A 25730-nucleotide genomic window follows, 5' to 3' on the forward strand; every position below is an offset into this window, starting at 1 on the left:
GTGAATGGTCACAGCTAATCACATGCACATGTCATGTGATTAGCTGTGACCAAATCACAGCTAAGCACAAAAAAAAAAAAAAAAGCTGAATGAATCGATTTCATTCAGGTAAATGCTTGCTTATAGCAAAGTAATTCTTTGCTATAAGCAAATTGTGTAAAAAAAAAAAAAAAAAATACTGATCACTTCCCCAAAGTAGTACAGTGTTACTATGGTAACATTGTACTATTTTGGTCATAGTAAAATATGAAAAAAAATCTTTAAAAAAAAAAAAAAAATGTAATAAAAAATTAAATATAATAAAAAAAAAAAAAAAAAAAAAAATATATATATATTTTTTTCATACTGTCACCAGTCAGTGTCGCTGTTCACCGCCATGCCAGTTATATGATGACGCTGTACTGCACTGGTGACAGTATGTAAAAAAAAAATAGTGAAAATAATTTTTTTAATTTTTTCATTTTCCGAAAAATTATGACAAAAAAATACAACTTCAAAAAACTCGCCATGCCTCTTAAGAAGTACGTCGGACTGTCTACTCTGCAAAAAAAGGTCATTTGGGGGATATCTGTACTGTTCTGACATTCTTGGACCTCAAGATATTAGATTGGCTGTCAGTACTTCAGGATTGATCAATATTCAGATCTATACCATAGTTTGTGAACTCTATAACTTTCCTACAAACTAAAAAATACATCCTAATTTGGGTTATTTTCACCAAAGACATGTAGCAGAATACATATCGGCCTAAATTTATGAAGAACAATTATTTATTTGTAAACTTTTATAACAGAAACAAAGAAAAATGTGTTTTTTTTTCAAAATTTTTGGTCTTTTTTTGTTAATTTAGCAAAAAATAAAAACCCCAGCGGTGATTAAATACCACCAAAAGAAAGCTCTAGTTGTGTGAAGAAAATGATCAAATTTTAGTTTGGGTACAATGTTGTATGACCGCGCAATTGTCATTCAAAGTGTGAGAGCGCTGAAACCTGAAAACTGGCCTGGGCAGGAAGGTGTAAAATTGCACGGTATTGAAACGGTTAAACCTACTGCATCCATAGAGCGGCATTGGAGGAATTACAGAGTAAAGTCAGTCCAATCAAACAAAAGAAACAGCAATTGCATAATTTTTCTAATGCCACAGCGCACTAGGCACCAAAGGGTGCTGCGCCTGCCACAGGTCCCTAGGACACTCAATGCTGAAAGTCATATCCAGTACTGGGCTCTGATTGTGAGGAAAGGAGCCTAAGCAGACAAGCTCCTTCTCTACCAGGGCCTTCAATCACCTTTGCCAAGTCACACCACTTCTCGACCAGCTGGCTGCTTATGCACTCGACATTAGCAATGGCAATGTAGCCTCCTCTGAAAAGCTTCACTGCACATTAAACATTTGTACAGTATCTTCTCCAATTTGTCTTGTACCCTAATAAACCCTGTTCTTGTGATACGCCATGCATGCAAGCACCCCTTTAAGACTGGCCTCAGTTCAGCAAAGATTTCTGCAATACATCATATTCTAAGTGCCCTTTAGTTTGTCCACTGGTGCCTCTGATTGCCCTTTGAAGTAGTCATACCTTAAGTAGGCGAGAAGTAGGTAAGCATAAGTCCATACTCCTGGAACCTGACTAGGCTCCCACAAGGGTTAGTTTAGGTGCAAAGTTATGGATCACATCCTTAGCAGCATGTCCTTGACTATGGAGACCTGGAACTGATCCACTGACCATCTTACTAACTATGGCACTCCTGTGAGGTGGTTCTTTCCCTTTTTTTTTTTTTTTTAAGATAAGGTTCCTTCTCTTTTTATGTGTCTGCCGCAAAAAGAGGGTTGTTCTTCCTCAAAAATCATAGAAAAACCTGACCAGCAGAGTTAACCCTTACCTCCCAGGGAATACCACCTCAGCAGAGCAAGGACACAACTAAACAGTGCTACATAGTGACTCTAAATTCTAACCACATGCATTAGATACAAAACAATAAAACATTTTCAGTAAACAGAAGACATTTAACATCCACATGCTTACAAGTCTTTGAAGAGCATTTACGAAGTTCCTATTCCCAAGCTTTAATGTGAGATGCTACTTCATCTGTGAAGATGTAATTCGACTGTGAAAAAAGAAAATAGATTAATCCCATTTCCTTTGTGTTTTACTGAAAAAGAATTCAAATGGCATCTTTGGCAAATCAAGAGGGCTTGTGGAGGTTTTTATAAAGAATTTGCTTGGGCTTTCCTACTGTATTTTTTTAAATGATACATTACATGATACATTAAAATGAGATGTAACTGGTCCTCTAAAACAAAATAAGACTTTGTTTCTTAGATGCCTCTACTTCTCTTTAACATTTTCTTTTGCCTTTTTTGTAAATGTTTTATTTGTTTTATGGTCATTGTAATATTTTATTGTTGGAAAGCATTGTATGATATTCTAGAAACATACATATTAATATGATATATGATCGGATTTCAATAGCAAAGACATTATAACTGACTTTTATTTCAGCCTGGCATTCTACATTTTGGGTTTTATCTGTCCATGCTTTCACCCCAGATTCATACATCTATTACCCAAGATTTACACATTTCATATAAGATTCAGTTGGAAAAATGTGGGAATCTTGTCTGAATTTTGGATAAAAACATTGATACATAGATCACTTTGTGACACATATTATGCACGGTGCAAAGCAAAACTATTTTTCTCCTATATAGTAAAAGCACCTTAAAGTGATACTAAGAAAAAATAAACAAACATGTCATTCTTATCTGCTCTGTGCAATGGTTTTGCTGAGAGCAGCCCTGATCCTCCTCTTTTCAGGTCCCTTGCCAGTGATTCTGGCTCCTCCCCCCTGCTGAGTGTCCCCAGAGTAAGCTGGGCACTCTGTGTGTCTATGAGATATACAGAGCTTGGCTCTGCCCCTCCCCCTGCTCCCTCCTCACTGGCTGTGATTAACAGCAGCGGGAGCCAATGTCTGAATGGAAATATCCTCCTGCGCTTGGTATGGGTGAGTCCCTATCCTAACAGCTGCTATCACTCTGCCTTAACCAATAAGTGATAAAATATCAAACACAAAAATAGTGAAGCGCTAGAATGAATCCCTAAATACGCACACAGTGCATATAATATTAAATGAAAACCATACCTCATAAATAAAATATATCCGTGACATAAAAAAATATATATCAATAGAAAACCAAATATATAAAGAAAATCTTTTTCTTGCCCCTAAATTATTTCTTCAAATCAAACATTAATAGAAAATCCATAATAATGCGAATAAATAGTGATGAAAAAAAAATATATATAAAAAACTGTGTTAATTAACATATATATATATATGTGATAATTCCAATAATAAATGTGACAATAAAAAATATGAATAGTGAATCTCAATCAAATATACGTGATTGATGTGAAAAAACCATATATTAAACTATTACATATAAAAGAATCCACTGAAACTTGTGATGTTTAAATATAAAAAAGTGTCCATAAATGAACAATCACAGTCCATGCAATACGGTGAAAACGACACTCAGTGTTCTTCACTTCTAGTGCTCAAAAAAAAGAAAGGGAAGAAATCCTCCAATGGCAGCAATGCCTGCTCACCTCCCCAACTCGACCCGCAAAGGACCACAAGGCTATAACTCTCCTCCAGGTGATCCTTTGCTTCCAAGCAGCTCAGTAAGGAATCACAGGACCTCCTCTCCACCTCCTGAGGACGGAGGGGGAATTCCTTGAGACGGAGCGTTCCGTCTCAAGGAATTCCCCCTCCGTCCTCAGGAGGTGGAGAGGAGGTCCTGTGATTCCTTACTGAGCTGCTTGGAAGCAAAGGATCACCTGGAGGAGAGTTATAGCCTTGTGGCCCTTTGCGGGTCGAGTTGGGGAGGTGAGCAGGCATTGCTTCCATTGGAGGATTTCTTCCCTTTCTTTTTTTTTGAGCACTAGAAGTGAAGAACACTGAGTGTCGTTTTCACCGTATTGCATGGACTGTGATTGTTCATTTATGGACACTTTTTTATATTTAAACATCACAAGTTTCAGTGGATTCTTTTATATGTAATAGTTTAATATATGGTTTTTTCACATCAATCACGTATATTTGATTGAGATTCACTATTCATATTTTTTATGGTCACATTTATTATTGGAATTATCACATATATATATATATATATGTTAATTAACACAGTTTTTTATATATATATTTTTTTCATCACTATTTATTCGCATTATTATGGATTTTCTATTAATGTTTGATTTGAAGAAATAATTTAGGGGCAAGAAAAAGATTTTCTTTATATATTTGGTTTTCTATTGATATATATTTTTATGTCACGGATATATTTTATTTATGAGGTATGGTTTTCATTTAATATTATATGCACTGTGTGCGTATTTAGGGAGCCAATGTCTCCTGCTGCTGTGTCTCAGCCAATGGAGGGAGACACCTGGGAGAACCGCTGCTCTTGTGCACAAGACAGGATTAGGCTCAGGGGAAACTACACACTGAAGGTTTTTTACCTTCATGCATAGAATACATGAAGGTAAAAAACCTTCAGCCTTTACAACCACTTTAATCCAACAAAGGAAAAAAGGCATGTATCTAAACCTGTATTACACTGGTTGTATTTTACACATAAATATTTCCTATTGGAGTCTTATGTCTCTTCATGATCTGGGCAGATGTACATCCTTAGGGGTGTGTTAGCTCTTTCTTGGGCATAAAACATGCTCTCTAGGCTATTGAGGAACACTGTTTCAGTAGTAGTTCTGCAGTTCTGCCTTACGGACCCTTAAATTATCAAATGTAGTTTGTCACAACACTCTTCCTCAGACATATACAACACAGCGTTTTAAAGGTTAATAAAAGCTTAATTTAATTTTTTTTGTGTTTTTTTAGAAGACTTTTGGATGATTTCATATTGTGCTGTTTACAATCTGGTTAAAATCTATCATGAACTTAAGTGGGACAGGAACCGAGATGGCCTCAGATTTGCAATCTGGAATGCACTATACAAACATAAAAGTACAGAAAATTATACTCGAGACTTTGATGCTGAAAAGATTGCCGAGGTTTGTATTGAAAAAGCAGTAACATCTGCATTTACTAAGCTCTTCTGTGCTATTGCATTTAGAGAATCCAGTGATGTTTATCAAAAAAATAACATTTTAAATTAAGTAAGCTATAAATAATAAAAGGTCAGATGTTAACAGAATTCTGGGGGATACTGTGGGTTGTTCTTTCCTGTCAACATTTTCCATTTTCTCATCAAAAAACAAACATTCTGTGAACCACTCCTAAAAGATAATGTCCAAAATGTGCAAAATTACTCTTATTGTACTGCCTGACACTATTAGATCTAAACAGATATCTAGTGTATTATTGGGATCCAAACACAAACATGAATAAATCGAATGAATTAAGATGTAGTAATGGCAATATGCCTTAATAAAAATAATAAAATAAATATGTCTTATGCCTGTTAGTGGCTACATATCAGGTCATCATTAGCAACCAGCTGGGTGTATGGTTTTGGCTGAAAGTGGCCAATTTTAGCCAAAACATTGCCAGGAGGTGAACAGTTCTGGTTAACTTCCTGCAACATTTTAACATGCATTAGAATTTTGCTAGTTGACAGTAAAGGATTGGATGTTTTTGAATATGCCTATGGAAACTCAATTGGAATGATATAGAAAATCGTTTGTTTTAAACCCAGGTTCCAGACATTTTTACATTAACTACATTCAAGGTTATGTCTAGCCAAAACTTTTTAAGTAAAGAAAGCGTTAGAACCCCATCAGGTTTTACTACTATATTCAGGACTCTAATACAGATATTTATCCTGACTTCCTGTCCTGTTTGTTTTAAGATTGGAAGTGAGGGGAAAGAGTAGGGAAGGCTAGAACCACCTTCAGATTTTTATTTCTGTTTTAGCCGAAAATGTTGAAATAGTTTAATCCCTTAAAGTGTTTTTTACTTAAAAGGTTTTTTACCTTAATGCTTTCTCTGCGTTAAGGTAAAAAATGCCCCACTACCTGTTTTTACCCCCTCCATCCCTAAAAACTCACCTGAGTCCTCACTCCAGTGCTGATCCTTAGAGCACCAATTCTTTCACTTCCTGGTCTCACAGGAGTCACTGAGAGCAGCTGTCAGTCAAACTCCTGTGAGGAGGGAATGGGGGCATAGCTTACTTTCACTGTGCATGTCTATGGACACAGACAGCCTGACTCAGGAGCACATGCCTGCAGGCGTGCCACCGTAGCACCTGGCTTGCTGAGAAGGCACCCAAAGCAAGGAGGGGCAGAGAGCTCCGGCAAGGGACTGGAAAAGAGGAGGCAAGTGACCGCTCTGTACATTATCATTGCATAGAGCAGGTAAGTGTAGTGCTTACCCCTGAAGGGGCCCCTGAAAATAGGCCCAGGTCCTCCTAAATAGTACAGAGGCTGCCAGCCACGCAAGCACAGTCCCACGCACACTGACAATTCTGGCTTAGTCTCGGGGATGTCTTTTTGGGATTTATTGCTGAAGAACTATAACGGGAGAGGGGTTTTGGGTTATAGAATACTCCAAAACAATCAGTAGCAATGATAGGAGGACAAGCATTTCTCTCAACTTTAAATGCAACTTTCTGGAGGTAGCATCGAATGGCCAGTATATCTAGGACCCTACTGCACCAGTCCATATAGCAACCTATGACTCTTTGTTCCCTTCTGGCTCTTGCACAACTAAGAGTTCCCAGCAAGGTCTTTACTTACAGTGTCCCAAGTGATGTCTGTCACCCAGCATCCACACGTAGATCCCAAGTGAAGGAGATTAACTGGATCCTTCTCCAGGCCCAGGACTTCCAGTGCAATGCCCCCCCCAGCAAATGTGATCCTCAGGCAATCTTCCCCAGGCCCATAGCCTAGCAGCTGCAATTTATTACCTCAGTAGAGCTGCCTCAAGGGGCAGCAGCTCCATGAGAAGCTGGAACTGAGGGACAGAATCATCTGCTCAGTCCTCCTGCACCTTTATCACCTCCCCAGCCACCTTCTGGATGCCTCCCTGCAGGGATTGGCTGGAGCATGATACATATTCAGTTGATCATTTGAAACTCCCAGCCCTGTGTTCTGGAAATCAAAGGCAGGGAGAAGTCATCAAACTCTCAGCTCAGGAAACCCTAAACAGACCTACACAATCATTTGCTGCTCCACTCACTACAATGAAGCCATGGAGCAATCAAATCCACCTAGCAACCTAACCAGAAGTGGGTGCTGCATAAGTATAACATAATTTTTATTTTAAGTAAAAAATATCTTTTAATATTACCTTAAGGTGAAAGGTAAACAAACCCTAACACATGAATCCAGTTTTCCAACATTGGCATGTGTTACTAAAATTATATATATCTTAGGAAATACTCAGGGCATTCAAATATATTGTACTTTGATTTTTTTTCTAGATAAATTAACCTTCATTTGGTGGTAAATGTTACAATCTCCTGATTTTTATTCATCATTAAAAGTAAACCAGCCCAAAATAGTACATCAAAAATATATTTTTTTTAAGTTTTAGCTGTATATTTCTTGCCATTTTCATGACCACCAAAAAACAGCCCAAAACATTTCTCCCACTCCTGACGTGCATGGGGATACCACACATGTTTGTATTACTTGTTGTTTGTAGCCATTAGAAAATAATCCAAACTACTGAGTTTGCTGGATAAATTTTACTGTGTGTTTTTGGCTTTTTTTTAATGTTCATTAACGTGGCATAAATTGGTCCTGTCCTATAAACGATGGACATTGATCATTAAAGGTTAATATGTTGGAAAGAAAATAACTCTGAAAAGGTCAGCTTTCTTGTCACTGTGTCTTTATGCACAATAAAACATGCCATAGAAATGACTCTATAATCAGCGCAATGACTATGCATTATATAATAGGAGCAGTGTTAAAAAGCACAGTATAAGTATACAGGCATAGTGCAAGTGACAGGAACATGTACATTTCCTGTGCAGGGTTCATTCTTACTATAATGATGATTGGCTGTCACAGTGATCACATGATTGGGAGTCCATCCTACCAACTCCTGATTGTGAACCTGTAACCAGGAACTGTCAGTGACAGTGCTGTCACAATGATGGGTCGAGCATGTTCCTAACAGCCACATGTGTGCTTCCACATGTATGCATACATCCAGTAAGAAAGGGGTTAAATATACTTTTTTTGTGCTGATTACTGGAGAGTGTGCTGGACCATTTTTGTATTCCATGGAGGCACTTTCCTAGAGGGTATATGGTTAAAACCATTGCAGTGCCAGGATTATTTTCACTTCTCTTTTTGTTCCATCATCTATCAGAAAAAAAACACTAAGGAATATTTTTAGATACCATGAGAATATGGAAGGTATTTTGATGCCACTGGAATCTGAAAACTATTAGTTAAATTAGGAGGATTAATTATTATTTATGTAGATGTTATTTTTTTTTCATTATTTTTTACTACCATGCACAGTGAATTGGTGAAAAGTCGAAAGGATCCCTAATACCACTTCACAAAAGGAAGGGATAACCACCTATGTAAGTACCCCGTCCTGGCCAGTTGAGGTCCAAAAGGACCTGGTGTTCAGGTGCTGATGCTTTGAGGAGGTGCCATTTTATTTTGAAAATGCCATTTAAAGCACCCCTGAATGCTACAAAATATGCATGCTAGTATCAAGGAAGCAAAACACTTTTCTCTTGCTGCCCCCTTACTGTAGGATACCAGTTTACATGCATGCCATGTTTTGTCGGCAGTTTTTTTTCTATTTTATTTTATCAAAATGCAAATATGAAGCAGATTTACCCTAAGATGCTAAACATGTGCTTTTACATTTTCTTTTCTTTACGCAGCCATTGCATTATTATAAGGTGTAACCATTTGACACCTCAGCTTTGGCAAATTTTATTTATGAGTTTGTCACGTGAATATGCTGGGAATGTTACATTCATTCTTTTAGAAATAGGATGAATGGTACCCTAAGGATATTTTCTCATTAAAGGGAAGATGTTGCTGAATATTAAGGAATGTATTTTTCACCTGGCAAATGTTGGGCGAATGTACAATAAGTTTTCGTTATAAATATGGTAAACGTTAGGTGAAATTTGTTGAAAGTAAGACAAATTTACCATCACATTTTATATATGCCAACTCCAACTCTGTTAGTAACAAAATGTAACTCACAATGCAAGACCCAAATCGTGTGATCTTGTATTAAATGCAAAAGAAAATCTAATGTCACTGTCTAAATGTCACCTTTTCATTTGTATGGTAAAAACTAATAGGTGTTGGAGTGGAAAAAGATACCATTTTTCTGCTCTATGCAAGTTTATGGGAAGTAGTATATGATACAGAAAATGATGCACAATAATTTGAACAAGACTGCTTTGTTTAATCAATTTAACAGCATATGTTGGCAAAACTCTGCGGTTCTACTGAACATTACCACCCTCCACCATCTGGTTCTCTATATAAATAATTTATATGTAGCATTAATCAGATTGTATTTTTAGACATCGCAGATGCTGAATGTAACCGTGTTAATTTAGAAAAATACTTGGCTTCTGAGAGACATTAACAAAATATTGAATTACTTAGCCTTTTATCCTGCAGAAATCTTTGCTTTTTAATGTGTAAATAGTACAGACTGACAATACAGATTCATTGTGGAACACATTACTGTTGTCAGACAATTACATTGCTAGAAATATTGAACCTGCTTAGAACATTTTCTTTTAATTATTGGAGTAACTTTCAATCTGTTTCTTTTTTCTGACAAGGGATATATATATATATATACATATATATATATATATATATATATATATTGGTGTGAGGGACCGCCGAGCGGCACCACTAGCACTCCACCGGTCAGGCGTGCCCAGAGCGCGGAATCTAAGCCCCAGGGTACTTGTTCACCAGGGCCCCTGATGGTGGGGATGGACTTGTAGTACCCTGAGACCAGGTCGCCTCTACTGAGCACACCTGTCAGTGGTAGGGGTGTCCGCCAGGGGTTCCAACCAGGGAGAGCCAAATGTGAGGAGGTCGGGTGACCCTGATGGGATGGATGGATGGATGGCTGAGCAAGTGCGTAGTCAGACAGGCCGAGTCGGTAATGTAGAGGACGGTAAGGTACAAGGGAGCAGGCAGAGAATCGTCGGGTCACACGCCAGGTCAGCAACAGGAGGTCAGATCTACAGAGGGGCATCCAGGGAGAGAGGTCAGGCAAGCAAGGGTCTGGGCAGGAGAAATCAGCAAGGTCAAGAGCAATCCGGGTCAATAACTTACAGGATACAGGTTCACAGGATCAGGAATGCAGGTAAGACCAGAAGGCAACGAAATGACAGCTCAGGGACCTTTAAATATCCCGCCCTGCGCTGCCATTGGTGCCCAGCGGGCGGCCGCGGCTTCTACTGCGCATGCGCGAACTCGAACGCCGCGGCCGGCCCGGACCTAGTGCCCGTGTACTGGGAGGAGCAGTGCGCCTGCGCCGGGACCATCGAGGGACAGATCGCGGGGATCCCTGACATTGCCCCCCCCCTACGGGCAACCTCCGGATGCCCACCCGATCTCTCCACCACGGGTGATCACAAAGAAACCTCCGGACAAGCCTAGGTGCATGGACATTATGGGCTGGTTCCCACGAATTGTCCTCAGGGCCGTAGCCCTTCCACTTGATGAGAAATTGGGTCTGGCCCCCCCTTCGACGGCACTTCAAGATTGCCTCTACCTCGAATTCCTCTTCCTCTTCAACTGTTACGGCCTCCGGGGGCCTGGATTCCCGTTCCGGGAAGGCATCAGGGACTACCGGTTTCAACAGGGACACGTGGAAGACAGGGTGGATCTTGAGTGTGTCAGGGAGAACAAGTTCATAGGCCACCTCATTGACCATCCGTTTGATGCAAAAAGGGCCTATGAATTTAGGTCCCAATTTCTTTGATGGGCAAAGCATCCTCAAGTTTGACGTAGCCAGCCAAACCTTCTCTCCGGGCTGCAACACCAGGTTCCCTCTTCGCTTCCTATTGAAAGCCCTCTTGTAGTCTTCTTGGGCTTGACGGATGGCTTCCTGTAATTTCTTATTGTTGGAGGTGAAGAAGGTCAGTGCATCCTGCGTCGCTGGAATCGGGCATTCCGGGACCAAGTCCGGGAGGAAGACCGGATGAAACCCATAGTTGGCGAAGAACGGGGACTGCCCAGTTGCTGAATGGCAAGCGTTGTTGTACGCGAATTCTGCCAAAGGGAGGAGTGGCGCCCAGTCGTCCTGAGAGAATGATGTGTAGCATCGCAGGTATTGCTCCAGGGTCTGATTGGTCCTCTCGGTCTGGCCATTGGTCTGAGGGTGAAATGCCGAGGAAAGAGACAGCTTGATATCCAGGGCTTTGCACAGCGCCCTCCAAAACCGCGAGGTAAACTGCACCCCTCGGTCCGAGACGATGTCTTCGGGAACCCCATGCAGTCTAACGATCTCTCGAATAAAGACTTGTGCCGTCTCGGCTGCAGATGGAGTCTTCCGTAAAGGGATGAAATGGGCCATCTTGGATAAGCGGTCCACAACCACGAGAATTGCTGTGTGGTCCAGCGAAGGAGGGAGCTCGACTATGAAGTCCATGGAGATTCTCTGCCAGGGCCGTTCAGGGATGGGTAATGGACGTAGCAGGCCCCATGCCTTGTTCCTTGAAGGCTTGTTCCGCTGGCAGATGGCACAGGAGCCCACGTAGATCTTACAATCCTTGGCCATGTCCGGCCACCAGAAGGAACGCCGGAGAAGTTCCAGGGTCTTGACTGGTCCAAAATGTCCTGCCAGTGGGTGGTCATGGCAATGTCCCAAGACTAAGGTTCGGGCATCCTCTGGCACCACAATCCGGTCCTCCCTCCATAGGAGTCCCTCCTTGTTCTGGAGGGGGGCCCCATCGGAGGTAGACATTGCTGTGGACGCCCTCAGGATCTCGGAGCGAAGGTTTGTCTGAAGGGCCAAGAAATTCCCTGCCGGAAGAATAGTGTCGGGCACTGGGATCTCCTTGGTGTCCTCATACATGCGCGACAATGCGTCAGGCTTCGTGTTTTTCGAGCCGGGCCTGTATGTGATGTGGAACTGGAACCTCGAGAAAAACAATGCCCATCTTGCTTGTCGTGGGCGTAGACGTTTGGCCGTCCTCAGATATTCCAGGTTCTTGTGGTCCGTGAATATCAGGATGGGATGGGAGGCACCTTCCAGCAGGTACCTCCATTCCTCTAAAGCGGTTTTGATAGCCAGTAGCTCGCGATCCCCAATGTCGTAGTTCCTCTCCGCCGGGGTAAGTTTCCGTGAAAAGAATGCTACTGGGTGAAGCAATTCCTTGGCGCCCTTCCGCTGGGAAAGGATGGAGCCAACCGCGTTTTCAGATGCATCTACTTCTAAGATGTAGGGCAGGGAGGCGTCGGGATGACCCAGAATGGGTGCCGAGGTAAATAACCTTTTTAGTGCCTCAAAGGCTTCCTGTGCCTCGGGCGTCCATCTGAATCGCGTCCCAAGCTTAGTTAATTGAGTGATAGGGGAGACCAGACCCGAGAAGTTCTTGATGAACTTCCGGTAGAAATTTGCGAACCCAATAAAACGTTGGACACTTTTCCTGTCCGTGGGTTCAGGCCAATCTAGGATCGCTGAGACCTTCTGAGGGTCCATTGCGACCCCCGTGGTGGAGATAATCAGACCCAGGAATGTAACGCTAGCCTGTTCAAAGCAGCATTTCTCTGCTTTAGCGTACAACCCGTGCTGCCGCAACCGCCCCAACACCTTTGTTACATGTACCCTGTGCTCCCCCAGGGAGGATGAGAAAATCAAAATGTCGTCTAAGTAGACGATGACAAAGATGTCCAGGAAGTCCCTAAAGATGTCGTTTACAAAGTGCTGGAAGGTGGCTGGCGCATTGCATAACCCGAAAGGCATAACCAGGTATTCAAAATGGCCGAATCGGGTGCGGAAGGCCGTCTTCCACTCATCCCCCTCCCTTATGCGAACCAAATTGTAGGCTCCCCTTAAGTCCAACTTGGTAAATACTACCGCAGCCTTTAAGCTCTGGAACAATTCAGGCACCAGAGGTAATGGGTAACGATTTTTAATGGTGACCCTATTCAGCTCCCGATAGTCAATGCATGGCCTCAAAGTCTTGTCCTTCTTTTCTACAAAGAAGATCCCTGCACCTGCTGGGGAAGTGGAGGGACGGATGAATCCCTTACGGAGGCTATCCTCAATATAGTCCTTCAGGGCCCCTAATTCCAGCTCAGAAAGGGGAAAAATTCGTCCGAACGGGATTTCAGAACCGGGCAACAGATCAATCGGACAGTCATATGGGCGGTGGGGGGGTAGAGCATCTGCTCCCCGTTCACTGAACACGTCAAGGAACTTGTGATAGGCTGCAGGAACCACTTGTTTCAGGCTGTCATCCCCTTCAGAGCACAGAAGAACCTGGGGGACCCCCGGGCCCGAAGTTCGACACAGTTCCCGACAATATGGGGAAGGGAACGAGACAACCCCAGTTTCCCAGTCAATTTGGGGGTTATGGGCCCGCAACCAAGGGAGCCCCAGAATGACTGGGAAAAGGGGTGATGCAATAGCATCCAGGCGGAGGAGTTCCCGGTGCTGACCGGCAATGGAAGTCATAATGGAAGGGGTCTCCTGGTTGACTACTCCTGACTTTATCCGGGAACCATCAGCTAAAAAGATATGAAACCCCTTCTCCTTTGGGCGGAGGGGAATACCCTGCTGGTGAGCAAAATTGATATCCACAAAACAGCTGCATGCCCCCGAATCAACTATGGCCGACACCTCCACGGTCCTTTCGGAAAGCTGAAAGGAGAGGGGAACAACTAAGTACTGGGACGGGGTCATATCGCCAACAGATAAAGAAGATGAAGTGAACTTACTCAGTTTCTGCGGGCAGGAACGCACCATGTGACCAGCTTCGCCGCAGTACAGGCACAGATTCTGGGAGCGTCTGCGCTGGCGTTCCTCAGGCGATAGTTTAGGCCGAGCCAGGCCTAGCTGCATGGGTTCGGGGGCATCTTCAGCCGGCAGGTTCTGGATGCTTGGCCTAGTATGTTGACCGGATCCCTGAAATGACCCCCAGGGATTTCCGCGACCCTGACCAGACCTCTCCAATCTGCGCTCCCGTAGCCTACGGTCAATTTTAATAGTGAGTGCAATCAAGTCTTCTAATATCTCGGGCACCTCTACCCGGGCGAGCTCGTCTTTCAGAGCCTCAGATAGGCCCATACGAAACTGGTGTAAAAGGGCGAACTCGTTCCAACGAGTGTCACCCATCCAGCGCCTAAAGTCAGAGGCGTATTCCTCAGCCGTCCGCCGACCTTGTCGGAGTGCGTATAACGTGGCCTCGGCCGAGGCCGCCCGTTGTGGGTCATCATATAAGATGGCCATAGCGTTAAAGAAGCTGTCGACCGAAACCAGGTGAGGGTCATTGTTTCCCCTTAGTCGGTGGGCCCAGTCTTGGGGTTCACCCTGCAGCAGGGAGACAACAAACCCCACTTTCACTGACTCTGTCAAAAAGGTCCGTGGCTGTAGTTCAAAAAAGAGCAGACAAGAGTCACGAAATGACCGAAAACGTGTGCGATCCCCATGGAAGCGCTCGGGTAAGGGTACTCGGGGTTCCGCCATAGGGAGTGATGTGGGAGGCCCAGGAGCCGGCTCGTGGGCTGCTGCGACTGGAGGTGCGGGAGCCGGGGCCTGTGAAACAGGAACAGATATGGTGCAGGCCTGAAACCGATTCTCGATCTGCAGACATCTGTCCTGTAATGTGTTTACAGCTTGCGTCAGGGTAGACAGGTGCCTGCACACCTCGTCCAACGGGGTGAGTCCTCCTCGAGGCTCAGTCATGGCCTTCTGGTACTGTGAGGGACCGCCGAGCGGCACCACTAGCACTCCACCGGTCAGGCGTGCCCAGAGCGCGGAATCTAAGCCCCAGGGTACTTGTTCACCAGGGCCCCTGATGGTGGGGATGGACTTGTAGTACCCTGAGACCAGGTCGCCTCTACTGAGCACACCTGTCAGTGGTAGGGGTGTCCGCCAGGGGTTCCAACCAGGGAGAGCCAAATGTGAGGAGGTCGGGTGACCCTGATGGGATGGATGGATGGATGGCTGAGCAAGTGCGTAGTCAGACAGGCCGAGTCGGTAATGTAGAGGACGGTAAGGTACAAGGGAGCAGGCAGAGAATCGTCGGGTCACACGCCAGGTCAGCAACAGGAGGTCAGATCTACAGAGGGGCATCCAGGGAGAGAGGTCAGGCAAGCAAGGGTCTGGGCAGGAGAAATCAGCAAGGTCAAGAGCAATCCGGGTCAATAACTTACAGGATACAGGTTCACAGGATCAGGAATGCAGGTAAGACCAGAAGGCAACGAAATGACAGCTCAGGGACCTTTAAATATCCCGCCCTGCGCTGCCATTGGTGCCCAGCGGGCGGCCGCGGCTTCTACTGCGCATGCGCGAACTCGAACGCCGCGGCCGGCCCGGACCTAGTGCCCGTGTACTGGGAGGAGCAGTGCGCCTGCGCCGGGACCATCGAGGGACAGATCGCGGGGATCCCTGACAATTGGGTCACCTTCAACAAATTACAGTATGTAACTTTTAAAGTATATGTAACTATGTAACCTGTTATTTATCAGATTTTGACCTGATAATTAGATTTTTTTTTTTGTATATAACAGCGCATGGGGTTTATGCTCCTGATCATCATATGGTCACCCATTTATTTCCTGATTGTAAAGTGCACAGGCTTCTTGAAATCATTATGACTAGGTTACATGCAGCTGCCTCCAGGTGAATAGACACTGTCAAAATAAGAGGGTTTTAGGAACATCCCCTATATAACTCCTCCCACTTCAAGCTAGCCTCAGTTTTTTTGCTAGTATCCTTAGGAGATGGACATCTTCTCTCTATCAAGAGACGCTTACCTTCTATGGAAATCAATTTCTCTCTTTCACTAGGGATGACTTTTTTTCAAGATCATCAGTCAGCTGTGCTATAGCCACTGCCATTCTTAATGGAGCTTCCAATAGATTCCATGACAGAGCCTTTGGAGATCATACCCAAACTCCGCCTGGTCAGTTATAGGGGTCTGGCTTGTAATGTTGCTTTTCATGCAATCCTGCTGTTGGTGCTCCCCTTGGTACATGGTACAGTACATGTAGGGTTCCAGGACAGCCAGTGTTAATGGCAGTTTGGTGCAATTAAGTTGTCTTACTGGAGGGTGCTGGTGTTGCACTGATACACTATGCTCTCCCCTTAATGGTGCAGTACTGCCACTGCATGATGAAACATGTTCTGCACATGTGCCCCTCATGCCCAAGATATTACTTAATTTGCACACCCTGACTCTTCCTCTTTGGATTCAGGATGTCAATTGAGCAAAGTATACTGGTTCTGCTATATGAGAGCACATTGATAGCAGCTACAGTTGCAGAGCCTGGGTTACAGTGGCCTACAGTTGTTTGTACTGTGCCATTCCCCTTACCGCTCCACTGCTGTGAAAGTCATGTGTACCTCTCTGAGGACATTTTGTTCTTGGGCATGGTGGACCATAAGTACAGAGATTAGAGGTAAGCTTGTCGTAATAGCTCAGGCTCAGCCTTTAGCTCCCTTGAGGTTGTAGTATACCTATGCAAGGCTCTAGTATCCTTTCCTCTGATGGATACCCTGATTGTGACTCCCTTCATTCCTCTGGCCATTCAGCTGGGCTGTTGGCTACACCAGCCTTGACATTCCTCTCTAGAGAGAAATCTTCTGCCACATTGGCAGAATTTCTGGCCTTGTTAAGGCCCTGCACAGCAAGGGTCATATACGTGCCCCTTAAGCTCACCCTTGAGCCAGACACAGTGCAAAAATAGAAGGTGTCAGCTGATGAGGGCTTCTCACCTTCTGAGACATTTCCTCTAAGCCAGGGGTGTCCAAACTTTTTTCAAAGAGGGCCAGATTGGATGAAGTGAACATGGTGGAGGGCCGAACATTTTTCCGAACATCCTTTGAACCATTACAATTAAATGCAAATAAACTATTTTATGCCAAGTTAATTGCAAACGACATACTTTTCATTTCATAACATTAAGATCAACTGACAGCTTAGTTTTCACAATGTATTGAAAATAAATAAAAAAAAAACTTACCTGCACTAATGTGAAGGGTGAAAAAGGTAGCTGGAGCTGAAGTCTCTGCTCGGCAGCCGGGAGGGGAAGAGAAACACACTTCACGCTGGAAGCCCGGCCCTGACGTCACCGCCCTCTGTTGCTCCCAGCGCGGCGCAGTCAGGCATGCGCACTGCTCTTAAGCAGAAGAGTGTCTGCCACAGAAGGGAGGGCCGTGCGACAGCCGCATTTACACAGACCAGGGAGAACGCGCCGCAGTCAGGCATGCGCACTGCCCTCTGCTCTCAAGCAGAAGACTCTCTGCCATAGAAGGGAGGGCCGTGGGAGGGCCGCATTACACAGAGCAGGGAGGGCTGTTGGAGGGCCGTATTAAACCGACCCCCGGGCCGTAAATGGCCCGTGGGCCGGACTTTGGACATGCCTGGTCTAAGCTAAAGGAGATGTTTGCTATGCTTATAAAAGCAAATGCTTTTTGAGTCTGCAAATGCTATAGTTTCTGCTATAGGGGGTGTCTAAAATTCCCTACACCTGCTAAGGCAAGCGTGCTCAACCTTTTGAAAAATGAGGGCCAGAATTTAGAATTTTTTATTTTGAATAGCATAATGAACATTTTCCTCCTGCAGTTGCTGAATGTCAGTGGGAGGTAGATGAGGAGAAGCCAGCTTTCAACAGTTACAGAAAAATGGAGATGATCAGTTCCTCTATATGCTGCCCCTCCTATCCAAGTGTAAAACAGAATGTGACAGGGAGGCCGCACGGTCCCCCTGGAGCATGGGGAAGGGTCACCATTGTGACCCCTTATGCTACGCCATGCTACGTTGGGGGCGTATGGTAAAAACACATCTCAACTATGGGGTTTCACCACCTGCCAAACCGCAAATGTAAACGAGCCCTTACCGTTCTGAGTTCCCTATAAGGCTGCCTTCACACTGATGCACTGCAGTTTTCCCACACCTCAGGTGCCATGCAGTGTACCTGCAGCTTTCCTGTGGGTTAGTTCTTCTTTTACATCTTGCGGGTGTGTTGCACTTTCTGAAAGCGCACCAAAACTCCTGCACTGTGCTGCACCCATGGATTAGTGTGAAAGCAGCATAATAGTTGTCAACCCTTTCATAGGTGCTACTATGACCATATCAAAAGCACAGTGTATGTGCTGTTTAATACACTGACCTTTCCCTCTTCCAGATTTTGCTGGCATCACTCTCCAGGTTGTTAGAAGGGCCCCAGTTGAAGTGCACTCGGTATCACTCCACCTGGGACAGGAGCCAACACTACAGAGGAAGCATTGGCTTATGCGGCTCCTGCTCTCTCCGTAGCTGCCTACTTCCTCCGCTGTTGGTGCAGGCTCGATGCACTCTGATGCTCTGGAATAGCCGGTTGGCAAGCCCAGATGGCAATCAATGGGTTGTGGATGTGCCACAGGTTGAGCATCCCTGAGCTTAAGGCTTTCTCAGTCCATGTGCTGGATGAACCTGTCCTATATGGAGACTGGCCTCACCCGGATAGTGGTGTGCAGAGGTTTGGTGATGCCCAGGGCCAACTTCTTGCCCAAACGGCTTGTACACACTGGAATGTGCGCATTCCTGTGTGATTTCAGCTAATTTCCTGTTTGTGTTTTGACAGCCTATTCATTTGAATGGGCTACAAAAAACACTGGACCGCAAAAAAGTAGTGCAAGCAGTACTTTTTGAAAAGGCACTGCAGCCAGTTGCATAGCATGACAGCAGCAGAACCATGCAATATGATGCCGGCAAATGCAATGTGTTCGCAATCTGTGTTTGGGTGCCATTAACAATACAATGAAACCTGCCTGAAGATTGCAAAGGTGGTGTGAATGAGCCCTTAGACTCAAGTATAATGTCTAGTACTGAAAAATGTGAGAAAGGATGACATTTTGAATATGTAAAAACATGATGAAACATAAATATAAACACTTTATTCAAATTAAATATAAATCAGCCACATTTATTAAGATCAGTTCCCCAAATGAGATCATCTCCTGTCAGAAAACACTTAAACTACTTTTATTGTATTTACTGTGAAGAATTGTTTTTCAAAGCTGATTACAGCCAGTTTGGTTAGCTTCTCTGAGCCTGACTGACATTAAGACATTGAGAACATGATGGTCATTTCCACAATGAGTAAGGACAAAACTTATAAACCTGGTAAAGTCTCTGGAAATCATAGAAACTTGGCACCGTGGATAAGAAATTATGGTAATTTGCAGCCATAAACTGTATCAGGTCTTAGTCCAATACAGTTCATAACTGCAGCTCCATTTCTAAACTACAGTGATAGGTGTATATGCTGGACTTTACCCGGTTTATAAGTTTTGCCCTTACTCATTGTGGAAATGACCATCATATTTTGCATATGTTGATATCAGTCAGACCTGATAAAGTTCATGTTCACAATCTGCATGCCACTGCACGTGGAGATTTTTTATTTCCCCAACACATTTGGCTAAAAATATCCTTTTGAGGACAGTTTGTTAAGAAAAGAACAATTCCTATGATAGATCTGGCCACTTCATATTCTAATAAGACTATCATGGAAGTCATTCTTATGTTTAAAGGGCTGGCAGATTGGTTAGAAGCCCTCCTTAAGGCTATCTTTCAGTTGGTGGCCCCTGCCATGCAACACATGGTTGTGTACATTGCTGTCTGTGAGACCATCAGTATCAGAGCTAAGCATATGGCCTAGGACCCCAGCTCCATTTTTACACATCCCTGTCAATAGTTACCTGGAACTTATCAACAAAAAAACTATTAAATACACTTCTGCACTGCTAACCTATTCAATATAACACAAATGGCCAGTAGCTCACTCACACTGCTATGTGCATCACACGTTAAACATAACAAATCACAATATATACGGTATATTGGTGCATAACCTAACAAATCACTATATACATTGGTGCAGCGCTACTCCCAGATACTGACATATAACACATAATAAGGTAAAGCTTTTGTAGTAAGCCTGAATTTGCTGTCGGCATGATAGAATTGGATTGGAAGTTCCACAGAATAATGTGTCTTTAACAATTAAGTTGATTTAGACATAATTTGCAAGTAATCCTGATGAAAATCAAGCTTCACACAGACCATATATGCATGTATACATGCAGTCCTCATGCAACCACTTACACTTACAAAGATAAAAAAAAACATTCTTGCTGTTCTGATATGTCCACTTGTGCACTGCCAAATCAGTTTTGACAATGAATGCAAGCACAGTCAGAAGGCCCACTTTTATAAACAGGCTTAGCTTTTACTGAAAGCTGAACTCAAGCCCAACGTTTGGATAGAGTGAGCAAAAGACAGAACCTCTGTTTTTTTGCTGTACGTGTCCCCATTGGGGAGATATTATTTTTGTGTTGCAGAGAAATAAGAGGAAATGAGAAGAAATGTCCCCAAGCAATGGAAATCTCACATTTCACACTAGAATATGTTTTCCCATCTACTCTTCTTTCAGAGACTACTGCTAAATTTTAGATTTAGTGGCAGCGATAACCAAAATAGAACGTATTTTTGAGATTTCCACTGTAATGCAACCTGAACAGAGATCTGCCAACACAAGGACAAGTATTTAGAGAACCCACATAGTGTTTCCCTCTGATGCATGAATCAACAAAATTCTGTGAAACACTAATCCTAGCAAGTCCAGAATTCCTAAATGAAAAAACTCAAACTGGGGAACTAAATAAGCTTTCTGCACCATTATGATGGAACAGGAAACTGTCAGAAGTGGTATGCACCACATTAACAGAGCAGATATCCCTATTTCAGGTCTATCTGTGCCAGCTGCACCAGTTTCTATTTTAGAATGAAATAGAAACCAATGCAGGTCTGCATCTGATTAACAGAGGAAATATGGCAGCTTTCCATATGGAAAACTGCCACAGATTCTTGCCAGATGCGACTTTGTCATATGTTGTGTTGACCCTCTCTCTGCCCATGCAGTGATTGTGCTACACAAGCAGAGACTGCACAGGGTTAACACCCTCTTTCTACCTCCACTCTGAGCCAAGCAGGTCCCTGAGGCATTCGTACAAATATTTGTTAGTAATTGGGTGCCATGTTTTGAAAGTCATCACACAATTTCATATCTTTTCCATTCTCCCATAATTCTCTTCCATGGTGACTAAATCAGCTCTTTTTTTTTCTCTTCATATCTTCTTTCTAAAAGGCTGAAGTGAATGGACCAGCAAATCCTTTTATCAACACAAGTGCTAAAACTTCATCAACCCCTGACAGCCTGTCATTCTTTCAGCATGTGGGAGGCAGACTTGCCAAAGCTTTGTCACAGCAGTTCCTACCTACTGTGGTGCACTATGTCCCAACTCCAAGGAAAGCCAGCTGGAGCCGTGTGCCAAAAAAAGGTTCACCTATGATAGAAAACAGCACTCTGAAGAAAGCTTCACGTCCTTCATTGAGGTATGGAACAGTTTTTTTAATTTCAGGCAAAATACACACACAAATGAGCTGGTAACATATGGGCTCCTTCTCCCCAGCTCAATTGGGATGCACTGGGAAGGGTTTCCCAAAGCAGTCTCAACACGAAATAAGACAATCTACCTTAAAGTGGCTGTAAACCTCAGGCATGAAAAATTATTACAAAAGATTTGAAAAATGAACATCCCTCTATGGTCTATACTTGACTGAATCCAGAGCACTGAATGTGGCTGTTCTCTGACCTGAGATTACTCTGCTATCTGCATGAATCATTGATAAGACTCTAAGCTGACACAACAGCCTCAAGGGAGATGTTTCCCCCCACCCCAGCAGACAGCAGATGACTTATAGCCTCAGCTCTGTATGTTTTTCTGTGTCAATGTGTAGAAGAAGGGTGTGAGCCATTTGTCCAATCAGCTATCAGATATTAGGGAGCTCTGTGCTCTAGCTCTGCAGTGTGTGTGTGATGTCAGATCCCTGATAACCATCCATATTCCCATCACACACGTTCCTGGAAAACGTTCTAGTGTTTTGGGTGCTGAAGCAATCACCAGATGGAGACTGGATCTTACATGACACAGTGCCAGCACACCACATATCTTTAAGTTGTCCAAACAGCTTTATTGAAGTATGATAAAGGGTTGCCCTTCTGGAAACTCGCATTAGAGATCTGGAGGAGCAAGTTGCAACACTGGGCAGAGCCGACAACCTTGAAAGGGGCCTTCTGCTCTCTGAGCAGGTAGCTAATGGAATTGATGTGGAGGGTGCAGGGGCTAATCAGGATTATCAGGTAGGAAGATGGGTTACTGTAATGAGAGGGAATGGTAGGGGCTCACAGAAAAGGAAGGCTGGCCCTGGGTTTGTGCATCCAAACAGATTTGCCAAGTTGGGTGAAGATGTGGGGGTGGCAAGCTCAGGAGTGGCAGCCCTGGATGTCACTGCTATCCCTAACAGCCGGGAGGGCAGACCATCTGGGAGGGGTGGGGAGGGTAGTGCAGGAAGGCCTAGTCAGCTGGTGGTAGTAGGGGATTCTATAATCAGAAGGACTGATTGCCTGGTGCCAGGGTTCGGCATGTGGTGGACTGGGTTGATAAATTACTGGGAGGGGCTGGGCATGGGGCTGGGAGGGGCTTGGTCCATGTTGGAACAAATGACAGAATACATGGAAGGTGGAGGCTTCTTAAGAATCAATTTAAAGAACTAGGCTGCAAGTTGAAGGGAAGGACCTCCAAAGGTGATATTCTCTGAAATATTACCTGTGCCATGTGCAACTCAGGAAAGACGGGGAGATTAGAGAACTCAATGCATAGCTAAAGACCTGGTGTAAGAGGGAAGGATTTGGGTTTCTAGAGCACTGGGCCAACTTTTCATTGGGGTGCAGCCTATATGCTAGAGATGGTTTGCACCTAAATGGAAGGGGGTCTGCTATGCTGGGGGAGAGTTTTATGGGATGGCTAAGTGAGTATTTAAATTAGTATCGAGGGGGAGGGAGAATTAGATTATAATGGGGTTGTCAGTGCTCCGGGCTGTGACCAGAGGTATGTGACTGACGCAGGGAAACGCAGGCTTCAGATAAGTTATAAACAATATAATTTATTAAAGACTAACAATACAAACATAAACTCAGTGCAATACTAAAACATAACACAGTGCAAACGAACCAAACCAAACCACCCACAGATAACAGTACTGTCAGGGCTCCCGGGTATGACCAGAGGTGTGTGACTGACGCAGGGAAACGCAGACTTCAGATATGTTATAAACAATGTAATTTATTAACACTAACAATACAAACATAAACGCAGTGCAATACTAAAACATAACACAGTGCAAACAAACCAAACCAAACCACCCACAGATAACAGTACATACAATGCAAGCGTCGTCAGGCAGGCCGGGTCAATATCAATCGGGCAGGTAGGTACAGGGGGAGCAAGCGGAGAATGGTCAGGGTCACAAGCCAGGTTCAGCAGGTAGCGGGCAGCGTGGTACAGAGGGTCAGGCAGAGGAGAATGGTCAGACAAGCCAGAGATCAGGAACAGGAGAATGGTCAGACAAGCCAGGGATCAGAGCAGGGTCAGCAGAGAATCAGACAGGAACAGGAACAGGAAACAGGGCCCAGGAGAAACACAACACCAAGGCAGAGTCTGCAGGTCTGAATGTCCCCTAAATACACTAGTATAATTAGTTCCAGGTGTTTGACTGGCTGCAAGGTTGAGTCTCTGATTGCTGGGAGCACCCGCTGGCCAGCCCTGGTACTGCAGCTCATAAGGCAGGTGAGTCCCAATATTGCTGGCCAGTCCATTCCTGACAGTACCCCCCCTCAAGGAGCGGCCTCAGGACGCTCCAAACAGTCCTAGCTGGGCAAGATGTTCCACCGCCCGGGTCTGGTAACTGGCGGGATATCAAAGACTGGCACACCGGGCAGGACTCCGGGCAGCGGCACACCGGGCAGGGGCACACCGAGCAGAGGCACATCGGGCTGGACTCCGGGCAGAGGCACATCGGGCTGGACTCCGGGCAGAGGCACATCGGGCTGGACTCCGGGCAGAGGCACATCGGGCTGGACTCCGGGCAGAGGCACATCGGGCTGGACTCCGGGCAGAGGCACATCGGGCTGGACTCCGGGCAGAGGCACATCGGGCTGGACTCCGGGCAGAGGTACATCGGGAGATTACCAGGTGAAGCAGCAGGCACCGGGCCCCCAGGCGGGGCGACAGGCATCGGGCCCCCAGGCGGGGCGACAGGCATCGGGCCCCCAAGCGGAGCGGCGGGCGCTGGGCCCCCAGGAGGGGCGATAGGCATCGGGCCCCCAGGCGGGGCGACAGGCATCGGGCCCCCAGACGGGGCGACAGGCATCGGGCCCCCAGGCGGGGTGACAGGCATCGGGCCCCCCGGCGGGGCGACAGGCATCAGGCCCCCAATCGGAGCGGCGGGTGCCGGGCCCCCAGGAGGGGCGACAGGCATCGGGCCCCCAGGCGGGGTGACAGGCATCGGGCCGCCAGGAGGGGCGACAGGCATCGGACCCCCAGGAGGGGCGACAGGCATCGGGCCCCCAGGCGGGGCGACAGGCATCGGGCCCCCAGGCGGGGCGGCGGGCGCCGGGCCCCCAGGCGGAGCAACAGGTCTCGGGCCCCCAGGCGGAGCGACAGGTCTCGGGCCCCCAGGCGGAGCGGCGGGCGCCGGACCCCCAGGCGGAGCGACAGGTCTCAGGCTCCCAGGCGGAGCGACAGGTCTCAGGCCCCCAGGCGGAGCAACGGGTCTCAGGCCCCCAGGCGGAGCGACAGGTCTCAGGCCCCCAGGCGGAGCGACAGGTCTCAGGCCCCCAGGCGGAGCGGCGGGCGCCGGACCCCCAGGCGGAGCGGCGGGCGCCGGACCCCCAGGCGGAGCGACAGGTCTCGGGCCCCTAGGCGGAGCGGCGGGCACCAAGTCACCAGGCACGACAGTGGGCTCCGAGTCAACTGGCAAGACTGCGGGCACCGAGTCAACTGGCAAGACTGCGGGCACCGAGCCAACTGGCGGAACAGCGGGCTTCGAGTCGTCTGGCAAGACTGCGGGCTTCGAGTCGTCTGGCAAGACTGCGGGCACCGAGTCGTCTGGCAAGACTGCGGGCACCGAGTCGTCTGGCAAGACTGCGGGCACCGAGTCGTCTGGCAAGACTGCGGGCACCGAGTCAACTGGCGGGACAGCGGGCACCGAGTCGTCTGGCAAGACTGCGGGCACCGAGTCGTCTGGCAAGACTGCGGGCACCGAGTCGTCTGGCGGAACAGCGGGCATCGAGTCAACTGGCGGAACTGCGAGCACCGAGTCGTCTGGCAAGACTGCGGGCACCGAGTCGTCTGGCAAGACTGCGGGCACCGAGTCGTCTGGCAAGACTGCGGGCACCGAGTCGTCTGGCAAGACTGCGGGCACCGAGTCGTCTGGCGGAACAGCGGGCATCGAGTCAACTGGCGGAACAGCGGGCACTGAGTCGTCTGGCAAGACTGCGGGCACCGAGTCGTCTGGCAAGACTGCGGGCACCGAGTCAACTGGCGGGACAGCGGGCACCGAGTCGTCTGGCAAGACTGCGGGCACCGAGTCGTCTGGCAAGACTGCGGGCACCGAGTCGTCTGGCGGAACAGCG

At 46.0% G+C, this 25730-nt stretch overlaps 1 protein-coding gene across 1 annotated transcript in view; it reads left to right on the forward strand.

The window, feature by feature from the left end:
- TMEM232 (transmembrane protein 232) overlaps positions 1-25730 on the forward strand; it is a 314394-nt gene that overhangs the window by 123065 nt on the left and 165599 nt on the right. Inside the window, exons 11-12 of the mRNA XM_089684744.1 lie at positions 4900-5072; positions 21342-21589. Of these exons, the coding sequence (XP_089540870.1) occupies positions 4900-5072; positions 21342-21589 (421 nt within the window). The remainder of the gene's footprint in view (positions 1-4899; positions 5073-21341; positions 21590-25730) is intronic.

The sequence above is a fragment of the Staurois parvus genome, unplaced genomic scaffold (genome assembly GCF_062004578.1).
Source record: "Staurois parvus isolate SC_StPar_1 unplaced genomic scaffold, SC_StPar_1.0 ptg000354l, whole genome shotgun sequence".
Taxonomy (NCBI): Eukaryota; Metazoa; Chordata; class Amphibia; order Anura; family Ranidae; genus Staurois; species Staurois parvus.